This window comes from Aptenodytes forsteri, unplaced genomic scaffold (genome assembly GCF_000699145.1).
Source record: "Aptenodytes forsteri isolate BGI_AS27 unplaced genomic scaffold, ASM69914v1 Scaffold54, whole genome shotgun sequence".
Classification (NCBI taxonomy): Eukaryota; Metazoa; Chordata; class Aves; order Sphenisciformes; family Spheniscidae; genus Aptenodytes; species Aptenodytes forsteri.
In genome coordinates this window covers 9224557-9243974 of record NW_008796044.1, presented here as the reverse complement: position 1 = coordinate 9243974, position 19418 = coordinate 9224557, and the positions used below count along the sequence as shown (strand labels likewise).

The 19418-nt window shown below is 49.9% G+C and overlaps 1 protein-coding gene across 1 annotated transcript in view; it reads left to right on the top strand.

Annotated features, from left to right (window-relative positions):
- Positions 1–14905, top strand: part of NSD1 (nuclear receptor binding SET domain protein 1) — a 44686-nt gene extending 29781 nt beyond the window's left edge. Inside the window, exons 17-21 of the mRNA XM_009285764.1 lie at positions 615–731; positions 2126–2267; positions 2722–2828; positions 6010–6214; positions 10294–14905. Coding sequence (XP_009284039.1) covers positions 615–731; positions 2126–2267; positions 2722–2828; positions 6010–6214; positions 10294–12626 — 2904 coding nt within the window. The 3' untranslated portion in view covers positions 12627–14905. The remainder of the gene's footprint in view (positions 1–614; positions 732–2125; positions 2268–2721; positions 2829–6009; positions 6215–10293) is intronic.
- Positions 14906–19418: the final 4513 nt, after the last annotated feature.

Genomic DNA, 19418 nt, shown 5'->3' with positions numbered 1-19418 from the left:
GTTAAGGGATCTCTCTGCCATTCCATGCGCCTGTTATGTTTCACTTTCAGCAGACAGTCTGGAAACAGCAAAACTCAGTTATTTAATGGAGGCACCTATTAGCCCCAGTGGAGCAGAGCTGGGGTTCCCTTTGACGGTTGAAATATGGTCTCTGCAGTACTTCACTACCGGGGAACTCCACAGATTCACTGCAGGAGCAGGTGCCCTAGGTGCATCATGCTGCTCCATGTGGTTGATCCCCAAAGGGATATTGTTTCCAGCTGGAATGCAATTACGCAGTGCTTTGAGCTTTGCAGCAAAGAGCTGTTCTTGTGGTTTACTTTTATGTTGTCCCTGAATGTTAATTCTTTCCGTAGCACAAAGAATAAACTGATGGCCATTGTTGCTTTATTTAATTTATTTCAAGTTATTTGTTGAGCGTGTGAAGCGGATGTATGATTCAGGGCTCTTAGTGAAGATTATAGGTCAAGCTGGCTGCAAAGCACAGAGGAAGATTTTTATGAAAAGGTTTCCACAAAGGAAACAGGAACTGAGTTTTAGCACAAAGGTGGATGTCCCTCCATCCTGGAGGAAATTTGTCTTGTCTTATCAGCTTGTTGTTTTCTCTCTGGCAGGGCGAATTTGTTAATGAGTATGTCGGGGAGTTAATTGATGAAGAGGAGTGCCGAGCCCGAATCCGCTATGCTCAGGAGCATGACATCACCAATTTCTACATGTTGACACTGGATAAGGTATGTGGAAGGAATTTCTCTTGCCAGGATCCTAGACAGAAGTAAAATGATTGCGAGGAAGGCATGATAGGGATCTCTTCCAGCAAGTAAAAGGTGCTAAGAGTTGCTGATGAGCTGGTCTGCATTTCCACTAAAGAGAAGACTAAAAGAATGGACTTAATGTGCGGTAGAGAAGTTTCAGGTTGGATATTAGGATTAGGAGGAAAGTCTGAACTGACCATTGGAGTTTGTTCAGAAGAGGTGCGGCAGTTGTCTGAGTGCAGTTGTCTGAGGATCGTAGATCCTGTTGCAGCATAACAGGGTGAATTTGTAACCTCAGGACCCTTCCCAGCAGCTGAACAATGGAGAGTCCGGAACTGGGCTGGCGTGTGCCAGAGAAGGCATCAGTCATCAGGTGTACAAGTATCAGGCACAGCGAGACCCTCATTTAAGTTCAGATCCCAGGTCTTGCTGATCTAAGTAGAGGGGTGGAGTTTGTTACACCCACAGAGTCCTCAGTGGGTCCTGGAGGCCAGGTTGTTGGTGGGAGCTCCTGGCTTTCAGAGGTAAGTAGTTTTGTCAGCTGCTTTCCACGCTTTGTCACTCAACCTTGGAAAGATTAGAAGGAAACCATGAAAGTAAGCATGGGAAGAAGCTGTCGAGTGTGGGGCAGGATAACAACAGGACTGCTTTTTGGCTCTCCCATCTTCTTGCTGGAAATTTACACTGACTGTATCTTGTTCTCTTTGTCTGGCTGATGAGTGGGAGCAGGGACAAAATTAAGTGTTCATATCTCCCTCATTATTACAAAACCAGATCTCAGTTGCAGCTGCTCTCTCCTCTCTGACACGGTCTAACAAACAGTAGTGTACCGTACAGAAGTGTACCTCATACATTACATACTGTTCCTGTTTTCATTCTATATATTGACATACAAGAAATAGGAACTGGTATTTTGCTTTTAAGCAGAAGTCGGGTCTGGAACCGCAAGTGCTGCCTTGGAAGTGTGCTGGTGTAGTGTTTATCCAGTACTGACACTGCAGGGAGAGCTAACTTCACAGAAAGCAGCGGTGGCACTTTCCTGGCTGTTCAGGAGCCCGTGTGTCTTTGTAGAGGAACAGGAGACTGTACTGTTGTATAATCTGCCAGCCCCGACCAGAGACATCAGTGTGTGGCAACTGGTTGGGTGTCTGTTGATTGTCCAGGCAACCCAGCAACACCTGTCACTTACGTTTGGTTAAAACACATGTACGTACTCAGGTGCTTTGCAAGTGTCATCAGATGCCTCCGTTGTCATACTTTTCACTACTGATTAATGCTTTCTTGATATGCTGGTACCTGGGCTGCAACAGCTTGAGCAGGAAATGACAGTTTATTAAATGTGTTTTTCTGTTTTTTTTTTTTTGCAATTCCAGGATCGAATCATTGATGCTGGGCCAAAGGGCAATTACGCTCGATTCATGAACCATTGCTGCCAGCCAAACTGTGAGACTCAGAAATGGTGTGTGAATGGCGATACTCGGGTTGGGCTCTTCGCAATTGTAAATATCAAAGCTGGTAAGGAACCCCACTCTGTCAGTACCTGCAGTTAAAAGCGTGGGGGTGTTTCTGTAAGGAAAGGGGAGGGTTTGTAGCTCCCTGGGAAGATGCTTAATTTTTGTTTTCACGTAGGCAGTAATGAGACTTAACACCAGCACTGACATAATGAAACATACATCCATGGTATAAATGGAGGTTCATAGTTCTAATTTACAGGGTCGAGAAATCGAACTAAGCATGCTACAGTGTGGGGTTGAATGCCCTTTTTGGCTGTAGTATGTGGTAGGAGTGTGGGGTTGCACTGAATTTTCCATCCACACAGATCCATGGGGAGATTAATAGTTGGTATCCTTGTGTAGCTGTGACAGTCATTTGTGTCATTATATTTCAAAAGTGCTTTTACTTCAGCAGTAAGACATTCTGCCCCATAGTTCATTACAACTTGCTTGGTTTTGATCTGCTTTTGTGCCAGGGACTGAGCTGACTTTCAACTACAATCTGGAGTGTTTGGGAAATGGAAAGACCGTTTGTAAATGCGGTGCCCCAAATTGCAGTGGCTTCCTAGGAGTACGGCCAAAGGTATGATGCCTACTTTAAGCTTTTGTTCTTCTAAATCACCTCTTTGCATAGATGTATATCATTTGTTGCAGAGATCTCAGGAAGGGTAATCCGGTTTCAGTGTGGCCATGAGAACACTGCTTGAAATGAGTTGAATGTTTAAATTTTCATTCTGAGAGAGTAGATCTTCGACCTCAATTATTAGAGTTGCTATAAATAATGACAGAAAATTGTATTTTACACCAAAAGAGTACATGAAAGATTTTTTTCAGAATTTTCTGCTTATTACCATGGCAATTTCCATTGCACTAGAGGAGCAAAGGACAGGCATGGGGAAGACTTCCATTGGAAAACCAAGAAACCACAGCTCAGCCCATTTCCCAAAGTAAAGGCCTGAGTAAATTGTGAGCATGCATGGAAGGCCCACAAACTCACATTCCTTCAGACTGGAGTTGCTTTAGAGCCAGAAGGCTTCTGCATCGCCATCTGTGCTGCTATAAGAAAGTTCTTTAGTTAAGTGACCAAAGTTTACACATCAGACAGGAATAAGAAATTTGCTAGCTTTTAGAACTCACCGACACTTGAGAGCTTCGTTTTGTAACTGTAATGTTGCAGTAAAAGGAATTGATTTCAGTTACCTCCTTGTGTGAGCTGGTTCTCACTGGGAAAAGGAAATAACAGGAGCAGTTGGCCGAGTTCCCAGCTGTCACCAGCTAAATCTATGTCTCAGCTGTTGGTTTGTTTCAAGAGCTTCACCAAATCAGTCTGTAATCCCTCTGCTCTGGCATGTGGATGCTGGCGGCTTACTTACCCACAGTTAAGGGTTAAAAGCTCCAGCAGCACAGTTGTTAAGCCCAGTCAATATATAGGGAAGGTTTTGTGAATTCTCCAGAGAGCTTAGTTCTGCAGAAAAATTAACTTACGAATAAAAAAAAAATTGATGTCTTCAGAAGTTGACAGATGAGGTGAATTACGCATCTGATGTATATAGTTCTTTTCTGGGTTGCGATTTAAAGTTCAATTGATTTTGTGCTGCTCCTGTGTTATACATGGCTTGACTGTCATTTTTGCCCTGAAATTGCAGGTTGCGTGATGGAAATCAGAGAAAGGTGCCCTCTAGTTGGCATTAACGTTCCATTGTGATGCCTGAGGCGACTCATTCCATCTTGATGAGATGGGCTAAGAAACAATACCCAAGAAAACAGTACCTTGGGGGGGTGTGTGTGTGTTCAAATTCATCCCACAATAGATGCATTTTTAAGCTTCCTGAAGATACAACAAGAGAAAACTTCCGCTGATTATACTCAAGTTCACTCTTAAAAGTGACCTTTCTAACTGGGAGTGTGGAAGAATGCTTGGGAGTCTATTGTGCTGCAGTGAGCAAGTGGGAATCGCTTAGTCCAGCTGTTAGACCTTGCTTAGACATTCAAATTAGCTGTGAAAGGTTTTTCTTGTTCTCTTTGTAATTAGAAGGACGAGGTACTAGGCGCTGAGAATAGGTGGAATAGTTTAGGTGGAGTGATTTCACTGCCTGCATTTTCAATGATAAGAAAGGCCTGACTTGTCCCCATTGTCAATGGGAATGATGGTATGAAAACAAATATCCACATGTGAAGGGGAAGGAAACAATCAAGAGATGTAACTCCCTGGTGGCAGGACAGCTGGATAACCGCTGCTGCGGAATTCTGAAATTGTAGGTCTGGAGACAAAGGTATTTAAATGTATTGGTGTTTTTGTTTTTAATCTTGACAGGAGGGTGATGAAAATAGTGCCTAATATTTATGCAGAATAAAGGATGCAAAAATCGCCTTGTAGGCATCATCTCAGCACACAGAGATGTTCTGCGTGGAGAACGCATATTTGGACATGAAGATATGTGGAAGATGGCATAAAATTTAGCTCATGTCAGTTTAGATAAACTAAACTGATAGTGCTTTGATAAGGTCACTGACTGGGGACAGGTAGTATCATCTTTGTGGAGTTGAGTGTTTGGTACAATGGGAGGCTTAGCCTGGAGGGGATCCGTACTAGGGGGTTAGGAGTGGTCTGAGGACCTAGCCTGAAGAGGGGGTGCAGCGCTGGAGGAAGCCTTAGGCCAGAGAAGAGAGCACTTAAGCCATTTAGATGCCAATCTTGGGACCAGTTGCGGTTATTTCATTACTGCCTGTAACACAGTTGTTGGAAGCGTGGTAATTTAACTGTACTGATGACACAAAGATGTCAGGTGTCATCGGTGTGGGAGAGGGAGAGGATGAGGCAGTTGCAAAGGAATAACTGAGTGTGACTGGGAATGGGCTGGAGTTCAGAGATTCAGTATGCCAGAGTACACACCTAGGGCGTAATAGCAGAAACAGATCTTCCATGAGGTCATCGATGAGCAGTCATGGTGGAGAAGGAGCCGTTGTGCAGTTCAGCTGCCGCAGGACTGAGCTGCTGTTGTGACGCAGCTGTGAAAAAGGCAAATGCGGGCGGTGCTTTGGGAGGGATTTCCTATTCTTTTGGAGAAGTGTTGATGTCATTGTACACGGCCTGTGAGGCGTCATCTGAAGTAGCCTGTATAATTCTGTAACTTGTGTTTGGGAGAAATAAACTCAATAGGGCCAGAGAAAAGCCATTAGGAAGACTGAGGGTGCAGACTGTGAAAGTGTGTGGTTTATGAGAAGGAGAGTGTGTCCTGGTGGTTACTTCAGGGAGAGAGAAAACTGCTGCCGGAAAAGAGCAGCATTGACACGAGAACCAATAGGTCTAAACTGATCACAGATAAATTCAGACTGAAAATGGAGAGAGGGGTGAGGAATGTCAAAGTGCAGGAAGGTCTGGGAGAGACTCCTCATGAGTCATGGGTGCAAGGATACCCAACTGTTTTGACTTGAGGACCTGAAGAGTGTGAGAGGTGGCATGAACTCAGTGACACCAGGCAGCCCCTGGCTCCTCATTCTGCTGTTGCTAATTGTATATATCCCATGTTTAACCAGGCTTTGGTGCAGGGATTCCAGGCTCTTTCAAAAAAAAAAGAGATCTATTTGCTGTAGTAAATTGGTTGTCAAATACTAAGAAGCACTGTAGAGATGCTACATACGTTTCAGGTATGGCTAGCAGTGGGATTTTTATTTGCAGGGTTTGCAGTTATCTCCACTGTAGCAGGAAGGGAACAGATGGAAGGGGCAGAGACCTGCATTAACTGACGTTGTCTCACCCGCAGAGCCAACCCAGCCTCACCGAGGAAAAGTCCAAGAAGCTAAAGAGACGGCCGCAGATGAAGCGCAGGTCACAGGCGGAGGTGATGAAGGAGCGAGAGGACGAGTGTTTCAGCTGTGGGGATGGAGGGCAGCTAGTTTCTTGTAAGAAGCCAGGCTGCCCCAAGGTATACCACGCGGACTGCCTCAACCTGACCAAGAGACCTGCAGGTCAGTGCTCCGCACGGCTGGGCTCTGCTTGGGTCACGGCGTTGGCTCAAGGTGTCCCAGGCGCTGCGCATCACCTTGCACTCACTTCACAGCATCTTAAAATTTTGAGAAATCTTTCTCACTTGAACAGACTTTGTGGCCCACACGACACAACCCTGGTTTGCACCCCACTGTGACTGCAAAAAGATGAATTAATTGCTGAAGGGGGAGCTGGTCTTTGCCTAAGGAATGGTGCTTGTGAGCTGACCCCATCCTTGGGGCCTGGCAGAGAGCAGTCCCAACAATAGTTGAGGTATTGGTTCCTCAGACTGGCCGTTTTCCCAAAGTTGAAGACAATTGAGTGAGTTGAATGGTGAGGAAAAGCACTGTGTTGAGAACTATGTGGAGAAGAATGTGTTAGATGTCTGAATAGCCATGAGTTCAAAGTTAGGGAAGAGAATGGTATCAAAGCATATCCTAGTTTGTGGTGAAATGAGGGCAGAAATTTGAAATAAAAAGAAAAAATATTCAAAAAGGACTTCTAGTTGGGTGCAGAGAAAGAAATAGGCTCCCTGTATGAGTGATAGAACAGCTTCGAGTTCATTAGTAGCTCAGGAGGTGTAAAGTAACATCTGTTAGAGGGAAAGCTTTAAGTTGCATTTAAAAGTCATAAGGGAGCTGGTTGAGGGGAGTGTTTCGTCTGTTGTTTCAATTTGTCTTTGTTACTAAAGGAGTTCCTGGGACCTTTAATGAGTGTTCAGGTTTAACCAATGCTCCGAAAGGAAAAAAGTCTGACCTGAGTCTTGGTAGGCCAGTTAGCCCGATGTCTGCCAGGCCAGGAGGATGGAAAAGCTGATACGGGATCAAGTGCCTAAATAATTAAATGATAAGAATATAAACAATACGAGATGAAATAGGTAGAATAACTCATCAAACCTAATTTAGGATTTTTTGCTAAGGTAATAAATTTGGTTAATAGAAGCAACTGCATTGAAGTAATTTGTTTAGGGGCCTGTAAATCCTTTGATTTAATACTGTAAGCATTGTCATAATTAGAAATTCTCTATGCAGCTCTGTACAGTATTTTCTGAACACATCAGAGGCAGGCTAAGAAGCGTGGAACCAAGCAGTCTCTGAAAGTAACTGCCAGGAAAGTCACTGTGACAGAGTGTTTCTGTCGGCGCCCCATGGGGAGCCAGAACTGGGCATTCAGCACCTCTAGCTGTAATTTGGCAGAAGATGTAGAAGGGCTAGTAGCATATTTTGTAGATGACAGAAATTATGTGTGTGCATGTGTTAAGTTTTGGGGAGAATAGGGCATTTATACAGAAGAGCTTGGATTGCTCATCGAACAAACGCTGTAACAGAGCAATGTGAAAGCCAACGGGAACACAGGCCATTCCTATGGAAATGTCATCATTCAGGGTGAGGGAGTCCTGAGTATCACCTTTCTATCCATTTTTATGTGCTAAGACAGGGTGCTGTAACATCCTGGCAGGTTTTCCCATGCTTTCAAGTCTCCAACAAAGAAGAATCCAGCATTTAGCCTGTTCCCCTGCTTTCCATGTGAAAATTTTCTCCTAACAGCCTGTCCTGAAAGAACAAAGCATTGCCATCTCTCCAGTACCCATTTTTTTGTACACCAGGAGACTGTTATCCCCTTAGTCCTTTTCTGGCTTAAACAAACACAGCCTCTCCTTGCAGCTCTTATTTTCTAAAATTATTATTCTTGGTCTGCTCTGGACTGTGTCCCACCCGCCTACATGTTTTTTAAACTGTGGTAACGAGTATTTTAACAGTATTGCAGCTGAGGCCTTGCTAACACTGACAGAACAGAATAATTATATTTTGTGTTTTACATAGAATATCTCAGGAAATGAGATTTGACTTGTTTTTCAAAAATAACTTTTATATTTATGTGATGTTTGTGATTTGCCCTATCATCCTTGAGTCCTCTTGTCTTGATCCTTTTCACATACTTATTTTATTTCCTCCTCCTGCAGTCCTGCTTTGCACTGGTCTTTATTTAATTGCACCTTGTTGGTGCAAGAGCATCTGTCCAGTTTAAATTCTGAGCCTGTCTAACCAGATTTTTTCAGTTCCTCACAGCCTTGTTGTTATCTACCTGTTTCTGTAAGAGTATTTGCTGTTCTGCTTCTAGGAATTTAAATTAAAATACAGACTAAAATAGACTCCTGAAGGACGTCATTGGAAATGCCCCCTCAGTTTGCCAGAATAGCAGTTTTCTGAGAATGTTTTTCAGCCAGTTGTAGCCATTTTACCATTTTTACATGTAGGTTGTTATTTTCATAGCCCGCTCCTTAGAGTATCATGCAGGACATGAAAGGTTCAGCACTTTCTACTTCAAAAGTTACTTCTGCCATGGGCATTGCTGTCAAGTAATTGGAATTTCCTTCTTGTTTGCATGTTACTAATTGTGTGATCTTACTTCCAAGAGCTCCTCTGCTCCGGGCTGTCTCTGGAGAGGCTGCTTTATTCATTAGGCCTTTTATCTTGTCGAAGACCATTAAGCGGTTTGATAGGATTTATCCTTTCTGCAACATACTGGCAGGTTTTGACTTATTTTATTTTTCCATCCTTACAAATGACCTCTTGTAATAATAGTCCCAGAGTCTTCCTGGTGGCCAAAGTGAGTGTTGAGTGTGTGGGTTGCTGACAGTGCGGGGGGAGCAGCGACAGCCTGTGCTGCAGCACTGTGAGCCCAAAAGAGGGAGAACCATGTGTAGTGTTAAACATCCCCGCTCTGAAAAGGATGCTGAAAAATTGGAGAAGATGCAGAAAAACGGTGTACATATTTTGAGACCGGAACAGAAGCCTTGGACTGGCTTCAAAGGAGGGGAAAACATGCTACATGTTGTCTTCAACCCCAGGGGAAAGCAGCGTGAGAGAGGGGAGTGGAAAGCTGATGTTGCATAAGTGCATGGAGAAATGCCCACAGCTGCTCAGTGCCGTGCTGCAGTCGTGCTCTCTTCCAGCCTCCCTGGAAAAGAGCTGGTAGCCAAAGCCACAGATGTGTGGGCTTGCTTCAGGGAGGCTGGGAAGTGGTCTGGACTGGCTGGTGTCCACGGCTGCCCTCCGTCCTTGCTTGTGCTCTGAGTGCAGGCTGGCCTGTGCGAGGGCTGCTCTGCAGGGAGCTGCTCTTCACAGCAAGGCAGGGAGCTGGGGCAGCCATGGGGGTGTGGGGTGTTGGGGGAGGGTGGAGGCAGGAGGTGTATTCGGAAAGGCAGCTGTGCTGGTCCTATGGTGAGAGGTCAGGAACTCAGCATCGTGTATCCTGGGTGCAAATGGTCTTCACTGTTCCTTGCATCCATGAACTGGTGGGAAGCGTTTGGTAGAGACAGTGGCAGCCTTGGCTGGGGGAGCAGGGGACTGAACCAGTGAGCTCATCTACAAGTGAAAAAAGCAGCAATCTCTGAAGTGTAATGTTGGTTTTTTCCTCCATGATGGTGTTGATACTGATGGTGAATAGTGTGGACATGGAGCTCCTCAGGGAGCAGCTTGGCTTTGTATTAAGCAGTATTTTTATCATGGCCATACACAGAGGTTAAGGAAGATGCCTTAGGTACAGAGACAATAGAAACTTACTCCCTTGTGATCACTGCCCTCTCACTTCTTCTTTCTGATAAACAGGAAGGGAGGTTGTTGGCCCAGAATTAACAAAGACTTAGATGAACGTGACGCATCTACTTAAAAAGTCCATTGGGTGTATTATACACAGATACCACTGTTGTTTGTGGAAATCAGAGCCACAGAGATGTGCAAGCTGGGGGTGTCTGCTCTTCTCTAGGCGCCTGTATTGGTTAGTGTCATGCTGGAGCCAGATGGGCTTTTGGTCTGCCCTGGCGTGGCTTGTGTTTGTCAAGGTTGTCATTGCCCTTGTTGCTTCTGAGGATGCACGTTCCTATGAACTGCCCGTCAAGCCTGGGAGCTATGGCAGAAACTGAGGAGGACATGTAGAATTGTATGGGAGTATTACAGGGGTGTTCCCCCTCTCCCTTGATCTCCCTTTGCAGCAGGCCTTGTCTCTTCCCCTTGTACCACTCCTAAGGTATGTCTTTTCTCCTGTGTCTGTGCTGCAGGAAAATGGGAGTGCCCGTGGCATCAGTGTGATATGTGTGGTAAGGAAGCAGCTTCCTTCTGCGAGATGTGCCCCAGGTCCTTCTGCAAGCAGCACCGGGAAGGCATGCTCTTCATCTCCAAGCTGGATGGACGTTTATGCTGCACAGAGCACGATCCCTGTGGGCCTAACCCTCTAGAGCCGGGAGAAATTCGTGAGTATGTGCCTCCCATAGGAGCCTTGGCTAATGGCGAGGACACCCAGCCACCAGAGCAGCCGCCTGCAGACACAGACCTGAGCGTTCAGCCTCTGGACAGCCTACCTCAGTCTGTGGCCCTCAGACTGCAGTCACCAGAAAAGCCCCCTGCTACCCTAGCGCTGAGGCTGCCGCCATCAGACAAGCCCCCCACCACCCTAGCCCTGAGGTTGCAGCCGTCAAACAAGCCCCCTACCACCCTGGCCCTCAGGCTGCCTCCACCAGACAAACCACCCGCCACCCTGGCACTGAGACTGCCACCGTCAAATAAACCCCCCACCACCTTGTCACTGAGGCTGAAGCCATCCAACAAACCCCCCACCACCCTTTCGCTCCGGCTGCAGCCTTCGGACAAACCTCCCACCACCCTGTCACTCCGCCTGCAGCCGTCGGACAGGCCCCAGGCTGCTCTGTCCCTAAGGCTGCAGTCAGAGAAGCAACCCATCATCGTAGCGCTGAGGCCTCAGCAGCCCGACAAACCTCCCACCAACGCGGTGCTGTGGCCACTGGATGAGTCCTCCAGTGATGCCTCGCAGCCTCATCTGCCGAGCAAATCTCCTCCAGGAACCCCACAGTCGCTGGATGAGTCGCTTGTTACTGCTGGTGCCCTGCAGCTCCAGCTGTCAGATGAGCCTCCTGCTGCCCCCGGGGTTTTGGGGTTATTGGACAAGTCTCTCATTGACACCAGGACCCAGCAGCCTGAGCTGCTGGATGAGTTCCCAACGAAATGCCTGCATCCTCAACTGTCGGACAGACTTCTCGCCACGGCGGGGACCCTGCAGTCCCATCCGGTGGATGAGCCTCCTGTGGCCGATCAGCTTCAGCTGGTGGACAAAGCTTCTGCCCAGAGTTCGCAGCCTCAGTCTGTGGAAAAGGCTCCCAGCTCTGTGATGCCGCAGGTCCCAGCATTGGAGATGGCTCCCAGTCCCGGGGTGCTGTGGCCTCTGCCCATTGAAAAAGTCCCCAGCTCCCCGGTCTCACGGATCCTGCCCATGGAGAAGGGTCCTGGATCGGCTGTGCCACGGCCCCCACCTCCAGAGAAGGCTTCCTTCTCTGGGGCAGTGCGGGTCCCAGCCATGGAGAAGGCTCCCAGCTCTGGGGCGCCCCGTCCCCTGCCTCCAGAGAAGGCTCCTGCCTCGGGGATGCCACGGATCCTGCCCACAGAGAAGGCTCCCAGCTTAGGGGTGCCACGGCTCCTCCTTCCGGAGAAGGCTCCTGGCTCCCGGTCACCACATGTCCTGCCCATGGAGAAGGCTCTTGGCTCGGGGGCCCTGCGGATCCCACTCACGCAGAAGGCGCTCGCCCCTGGGGTGCTGCGGCCCCTGCCTCCGGAGAAGGCTGCTGACTCCGGGGCCCTGCGGGTCCTGCCTCCAGAGAAGGCTCTTGGCTCCGGGGTGGCCTGGCCTCAGCTCTTGGAGAGGCCCCTCACTCTTACAGCCCCGTGGCCTCAGGCATTGGACAAGCTGGCTGCTGCTGTGGCTCCTCGGCCTCAAGCCTTGGACAAGCCTCCAGCTGCGTCTGCTCCGAGGCTGTTGCTGTCGGAGAAGGCACTGCGGCCCGTCGACCAGAATGCGCAGCCGAAGGAGAGAGGAGCCCCGGCTGTGGAGCTGAGTCCCCAGCAGAAAGAGAGGACCATGTTAGCTGGCGAGCAGATCTCTTGGTCTGCTGGGAAGGTGGTAACGCATGTCGGACAGGTACCTTGGCCTACGGAGAAACTACAGATGCATGAGCAAACCCATTGGCCCACTGCAAAAGCCCTGACACCTGCAGAGCAGTCTCCCCGAACAGCAGAGAAACTACCAGAGCCGACCCTTCAGCCCGGCTGGGAAGTGGCCTCAGCCCCCACAGAGCAAACCCCTTGGACATCAGAGAGATTGCGTGCGTTTGAGCAGACCCCTCGGCCGGCCAGGGAAGCGCCGGTGCCCCCGGAGCAGATGCAGTGGCTTGTCACGAACATTCAGACAATTGACCAGATTTCTTGGCTGAGTGGAAAAGCACAGACTCCTCGGGGGCAGGACCCTTTGCCTGAACAAAACACAGCGCTAGCCCGTAACCAGGATTCTGTCTGTCGTGAGTTGGCCGACTCAGAGCCGAAGTGAGGTTGGTGAATATGGGAGGCAGGTTTCAGTCTTTTAATGTTTAGGGAGGGGGATCTTTGTTTTGTTTTTTTTTTATTCACTTCCCTGAGCCCAGCCCCTAACCCATGCACATCCCATCCATATTCTCTTGTGACATGAGCAAGGACATTCATTTAAGTCCTAGTATGGCCCAGCCGAAGGGAGAGAGCATCCGTGACCTTTTTCTCTTCCTTTTACAAATGGTAAAGCTGAAATAAAGAGTCCACTTTGGGTAAAAAATCTCCAATTCCATTGAAATGGTCACATTACTGATCCAACGTGTTCGAGCTCCAGGTCTGATTTGTAGGCGGGTTCCCAGGTACAGCTAGGGGCCTCGCTCTTGTTACTGTATTTAGAGGAAGCAGATCACTCAGGCTGCCCTGGGACTGGAGTTGTTTTGGGGATCAGGTGGTGAGCAGTCAGGTGTACACTTTTGCCGGACTCTGTGGAAGCAGGGAAGGGGTTTATCTGTCGTCTGCCCAGGTCTCCATCCCTGCAGGGTGTTGCTTAGCGAGGTTCGTCCGTATGTTCTCTGGGACGTGCTGCGTGCGTGGTTCACTGAAGGACAGGTATCGTCTCCAGCCGAGCTGGGAGAGGAGCCCACTGCACTTGCTCAGTGCAGTTTTCTCCAGCAATAGACAATATCCATTCAGGCTCCTTTGTACAAAGCTGCGACTGGCCAGGCCTGAGAAATGGGGAATCTGAAGGAGGTCAGGGAAAAGAGAGATCTTGGAAGAAGCCATCTGGCAGTTTTTTCATTCTTGTGTCTTAAGCCTTTAGCACAGGGCAAGCGGAGTGTTTCCTGCACTTGAAAACATTGTGACCTATAAAGCAGCAATAGCAGAGTAGGGCAGAGTGGGTTTCCCCAAGGTGCTGAGCACCACCCTGGCAGGGTGGTGGTGCTCCCTTTCAAATTTCCATCCAGTCTCTTCTTGACTTCTGTCATCACCGTGAGCCAGCAGACTGAGCAGTCTTTTCTCCCCTTGCCTCAGACGTGTTCAGGACGTGTTCGCATCACACCTGGTCTTCCCAGCAGCGGGACGCACTGCCGAGCTGCGAGTGAAGCCTGTACCGTTCACTACACAGCGTGGAGGCAAGGGTGCCGTAGCTGTATCGGGACCCATCTCGACACCTTCCCCTTGGGTAGCTTCTGGCTTAACTCTTCTACAACCAAAGGAGACTTGAATTAACTGGACTGTGTTGGTGTGCGTGTGTGTGTGTGCGCGCGTGTGTGTCCTTCCAACTGAATAGTAGTTCTCACACTGGAACACGGTGGGCTCCAGCAGCTGGCTGGCTTTCTTTTTTCCTCTTGTCCCTTTTCCAGTTAAAGGAGATGTTTAGTACCTGGTGGTCGTCAGGCTGGCGTCCAGACTAGGCCTGCCAAAAGCCGTTTACTCAAGCGTTGAGGCAGAAGTTCGCTTGGCCGTGGTACTCGCAGGGCAAGCGGTAGAGTCCCAGGGACCTGCGGAGTGGCATCTTGCGACCATGGCCACCCTCGCAGGCAGGAGGAGGACAGGCGTCCCTGGGCGGCGCTGCCCGGGCTGGATGGGGTTGGTATCCTGCCAAGGAAGCGCTGCTGACCAGCACACTCTCCCACTCTCACAACACATTACCTCTGTGGTTTGCCTGAGCTCCGCCAATCCGGGTGCCGCAGCCTCGGATCTCTGTGCCCGCCGCCAGACCCTTGTGCAGCTCCAGTGTATCCTTCTCCTTCCAGGCAGATCCGCAGGTCCTTCCCCGGAAAAGGAGTGTTCAGTTTCAGGCTGACCCTCTCCCTCCGACGTGGGAGCAGGTCCTTGTTCCCACCTGGCTTGCAAGTGCCTGCTGCTCCCAGAGCAGACGGTCATGCGCTTTGCGGTTTTCTATGAAGGGAGGCAGACACTTGTACCGAGACTAATCCCGATCCATTCTCCTTTCCTGATGTACGCACCCCAAGACAACGTTCTGCTGTAAAGGCCGGGTGCGCTGGGCACGAGGGGACATTACCAGTGCTATGGTGCATCTCTTCTCTAGTCCAAATCATTTCAGATCCCTTGTAGAATAGCTAGCGACTTCGAAAAGCTTTATGGCTTATGGAAACTTACTGTTTAATGTTGTTTTTTTCCGGGAAGACTGGCAGGTCAGTTCCTGCTTGCTGCTGAAACTGGGGAAATGCAAGCAGCTTATGTTTCTGCGTGACTCCTGCACAAAGGGAATCAGGACAACTCCTCAAAGCCATTGAGAGAGAAGATAATCTAAGGGCATTCATTAATTTTTAAACATTCTATGAAGGGAGGCAGACACTTGTACCGAGACTAATCCCGATCCATTCTCCTTTCCTGATGTACGCACCCCAAGACAACGTTCTGCTGTAAAGGCCGGGTGCGCTGGGCACGAGGGGACATTACCAGTGCTATGGTGCATCTCTTCTCTAGTCCAAATCATTTCAGATCCCTTGTAGAATAGCTAGCGACTTCGAAAAGCTTTATGGCTTATGGAAACTTACTGTTTAATGTTGTTTTTTTCCGGGAAGACTGGCAGGTCAGTTCCTGCTTGCTGCTGAAACTGGGGAAATGCAAGCAGCTTATGTTTCTGCGTGACTCCTGCACAAAGGGAATCAGGACAACTCCTCAAAGCCATTGAGAGAGAAGATAATCTAAGGGCATTCATTAACTTTTTTAAACAAAATAAAAAAAAAATGGTAATGAGGTTCAGTATACTAAGTATTTATCATGTGTGAGAAGGAAAATAAATCTTGAATTTTACATTTATAGGCCTTCCCATGAGCTGGACTTAGTCATGTAGATTGTGTAAGTAGGGTTACCTCCATGCCAGCCGCTCAGCCAGCTACAGCTGTAACCAGAAAGGTATCTGCACTGCTCTGTCCACCTCCGCTTTGCATTGTCACGTGTTAACTAGTTACTTGTTTCATGAAAAATAAACTGTGAATATTTTTGGTGCAGGCTTTTTTAAATCTGTAAAATGGAGAAGTTCTCAACGAATTCTCATAAGTGCAGGTTTGAAAAAAATCACTTCTATAAATCATGTGCTCACGTAGTAAGGTGAGGTTCACGGCAGCAGCAGCCTTTCACACAGCAGGCTCTCACCCAAAAGCTTGTTTTGAACAGTGAATGTGGATTGAACTGTTGCATGGCATTTCAAACCCACAGCCTTATTCCTTGCATCTGACCATACCCCACCTCTCTTCTTGTCTCCCTTCATGCCTTTTCCACGAGGATCCAGGTTCCTGGCTTGCTACCTTCCAGCTACATGCTGGAAAGTTGACTTCAGGTAGCTGGGAGGCTGCTCAGTAAAGTTGGCGTTTGGAAATGTCATTGAAGGAGGAAGCCAGCAAGCTGCTCTTCCCTCCTCGCCCTCGTTGGGCCCTGGCCAATGCTCTGTCAGATCAGGAGGGCTTTTCAGATGTATGTGGGGCTGGCAGAGGGACTACTGGTGCTCTTAGGAATGTCTGTCTGTGCTGGATCACCTCAGCATGATGGGCAAGGCCTGACCAGGTGTGGAGATAGGTCCTGGCAGCCCTTCCCTGCCCAGCCTGCTTTCGTCGGCTGTGAGCGTAGGCTGGGAGAGAGCTCCGGGCAGCACAACCCTCACAAAAGAAATGTGGGCTTCTTCAGCACTTGAGGTGACTGGCTGTTGGTGGCAGCTGGTATCACTGCCTTGGAGGAGGACAGGGAGATATCTTGTACCGAAGTAGTTGGGTTCATTTTCTGCAGTTCATTGCTGCCTTCAGAGTTCAGCCAGTTTGAATCACTGGGGTTTTTTTAACGTAGAGGAAAGCGGCAGGTAACGCGTACCCCTGGCAGGCCGCTGCTGCGGGAGAGAGACTGCTGCAGCTCTGCTCTGGCCTCCCCGAGCCCTTGTGCTGGGCTGGAGCTTGCCAAGGAGCTTGGCCAGCTTTGCTGCGGCTTCACGGCCAAGGTCACAGTGCTTCTTTGCTGCGTTGGAGGGATCCAGTCACCTGGCCACTAACAGTCTTGGGTCAGGCATAATTGCACCCAAGGTGGGGGAGAGGTGACTCTTCTGTTGATCCACTATTGTGGAGAGTTGTAGAAGCAGAATTAAGGTTAATTGTTATTTCTGCTCTGAGCTGCGCCCCTTTCCTTGCCATTTCAGGGAGGCTCACGGGAACTTCCCAGGCTCATGGGTCCATTCCCACTTGTAGGAATGGCTCCCCCTTCCCAGTTCTGAAGGGGCTGAAAGACTTGCTCCTGTAACAAATGCTTCACCGACCAACATGCTTGCTGTCAGGATGGCCTGGCTGCCCCTGCTGGGGGCAGTGGGCTGGGGTCACCGGCTGCAGCCTCTGTCCCAACTGTGGGACCCACTTCAGTAGTGGGTTTCCATGGCGGGCAGGAGAGTCCCAGTTGACCTTTGGCGATGGAGGAGCTGTGGTGAGGGGTAACGGTGTGGTCAGGGACTCAGGTGGGCACGATCTGCCTGCCCAAGCCAGGGAGGAGGGTTGCAGAGGAGGAGCCACCGCAGGGCCTGTGGGACACGTGGGCAGGAGGGGAGCGGGCACTGGCCGCCATCCTGCGTGACTCGTCCCGTCTGCACCAGCTCGCTGGGCTGGCGCCCGCTGTCAGCCAGGGCTCTGGTGAATCTAGCAGAAAAGCGACCACTGTAAGGGATAATCCCCTACTGCGCATCTTCAGATGCTAACTAGCTCATGGCAGCTTGCTTTATTGCTGTTCTCGAGTTAAAACTTTTCCTATTTAACAAAAAAACCCCACAAGAACCAGATTCACTTCAATGCACAAAGTATCCAGGTGGTACTGTGGGAGCATGCGTTATAATTCAGGGTTAAACCCCCCACAGGCACAGGCTTTGCTTTGAAGGTGTGGCTGTAGTTAAAATTCAGGAGATGAGAGAGATGGTTGAATCTAAAGGATAGCAACGTACTAAGGTGAGACGATGCAGATTGAGAGTGCTAGAAGAGCTTCAGCTCAGTTTCACAGAAAAAAAAGGAAGAAAAAGCAGCCCTAACCCTGATGCATCTCGGCAGCGGTTTAACCTGAACACGCCGTGGATGTGCGCTGCTCCTACCTGAACGCTGCAGCCAGCGCTGCAGCAGGGCAGGGGGAGTTTGTTTGAGAAACCTCAGACCTTCAACACCTTCTGTTTATTTTTAATTTCAGCCTTAACTTCTGATTTTGCTTGATGTTTGGAATAACCGTAATTGTAACCTGCTTGTAATGTGCTTTGCCCTAAATTACTGATGAGGCTTTCAGCCTCTGCCAGCCAGTGAGTGTTAAAGCAAAGTGGCAAATCGTGCAGCTACTCTGAAAGTACAGGGGGGGCCGGTGAGGGCTCGTGCTGTGCTTGATTGCCCGGGCTTTGTCCGCACTAATTACTCCCCTGTGATAGCGATTACGCCGGTGGCAGCATTTGCAGCCGAGGCTGTACCTCTTGCAGCGGCACGGCCAGGCTGATGGGTGCTCGGAGCTCCCAGGGCCTGGGAGATGGGATGCTGGAGCTTGGGGACTGCTCCGCCGCTTGCCTGGCTTCAGTGGAAGTCTGGCCTGCGGGGTGGCAGTGCCCTGGCTCGGCAGGATGTGGGAAAAGGCAAGATTTCTGCTCCGGGTCCTCCAAAAGCAATCTAAGCCAAGTCCGGTGCAGGGAGACAGCGTGAGCTTGGGCTAGAGAAGTGGCGGTGATGGACAGTCCCTACAGCACTGAATCTACCTCCTAGGGAAATCTGAGAAATGGGTGTTGCTATGTCCTATTTCAAGGTAAAGTTTTAATCAGTTTGCCCTTGGCGAAGCACTTGGGCTATTGTGGTGCTATTGTAAACCGTTTGGCAGCTTAGCACAGTAGGGCTGAACTCACGGCTCCTAGCCCCGCGGGCTGGAGGTTTCTTCGCTGGCTGAATCCTGTCCCCTGATAGCTGGGGCTGGGCTTCAGCACGCGTGACAGAAACAGGACGAGGCGTGACTCGGTTCCTTCGATTTGTGATGGTTTTGAGACTCAAACCAGCGTGCCAGTGGGCCCCGTGGGCGTAGGGAGCGAGTGGAGCCACGTGAAGCAAGGCAGGCGTCCGCTAACTGCATGTTCTTTGTGTCCGTTTGGTACTGAGCTGGTTTCAGTTTTTGTTTATTTCTGATGTTTCCAAGTTGTTGACTTCAAGGAACTGGGTTTTGTGTATTTTTTTAGACACTGGGAACTTGTTAAAAGGAAAAGCAGCAGCACCGGGAGGCTCAAGGTGCAGTGTGACTGGAGCTGAGGGCGGCCCTGGCCAATGCGGGTGGGAGGAGGTCAGATGTGTCGGCAGCGGCTGGCGTGAGCAGGCAGGGAGCAGCTCTCCCAGCGAACGGGCAGGAGAAGCCTTTTGGTAGCAGCGCTCCCGGCCCTGCTTAACCGCGGTGCCGTGTTCACCGCCCCACCAGCCTGCTCACCTCTGAGACACCGAACGTGTCTGATACTGCACCTGGCTTTGAATGTCCCCTGTCACCCTCCGGTGCCATGTGCTCTTGGCTGGGGTCCTGGCTGCCGGCTAGGCTGGGGGTCCTGGGGAGGGCGGCCCTGGCTGCCCGCTCCCCCTTCCTCGCTGCCCGGGGAGGAGGGACATGGGGGGCCACCCATGGCAGTGGCATAAGTTGCGCTGAAACCATGAGCGGGAGGTTTGCTCAGAGGGGGGGGAAGCCTTGGTGTGAGCAGCCCCACGCTGCATTCCTCCCCCACCAAGGTCTGCTGCCCACGGGGTGGTGGCGGAGGGGAGTCCCCCGGAGGGTCCCATCCTGCAGGCTCGACCGGAGGGAAACGCGGCGGGAGTCAGGG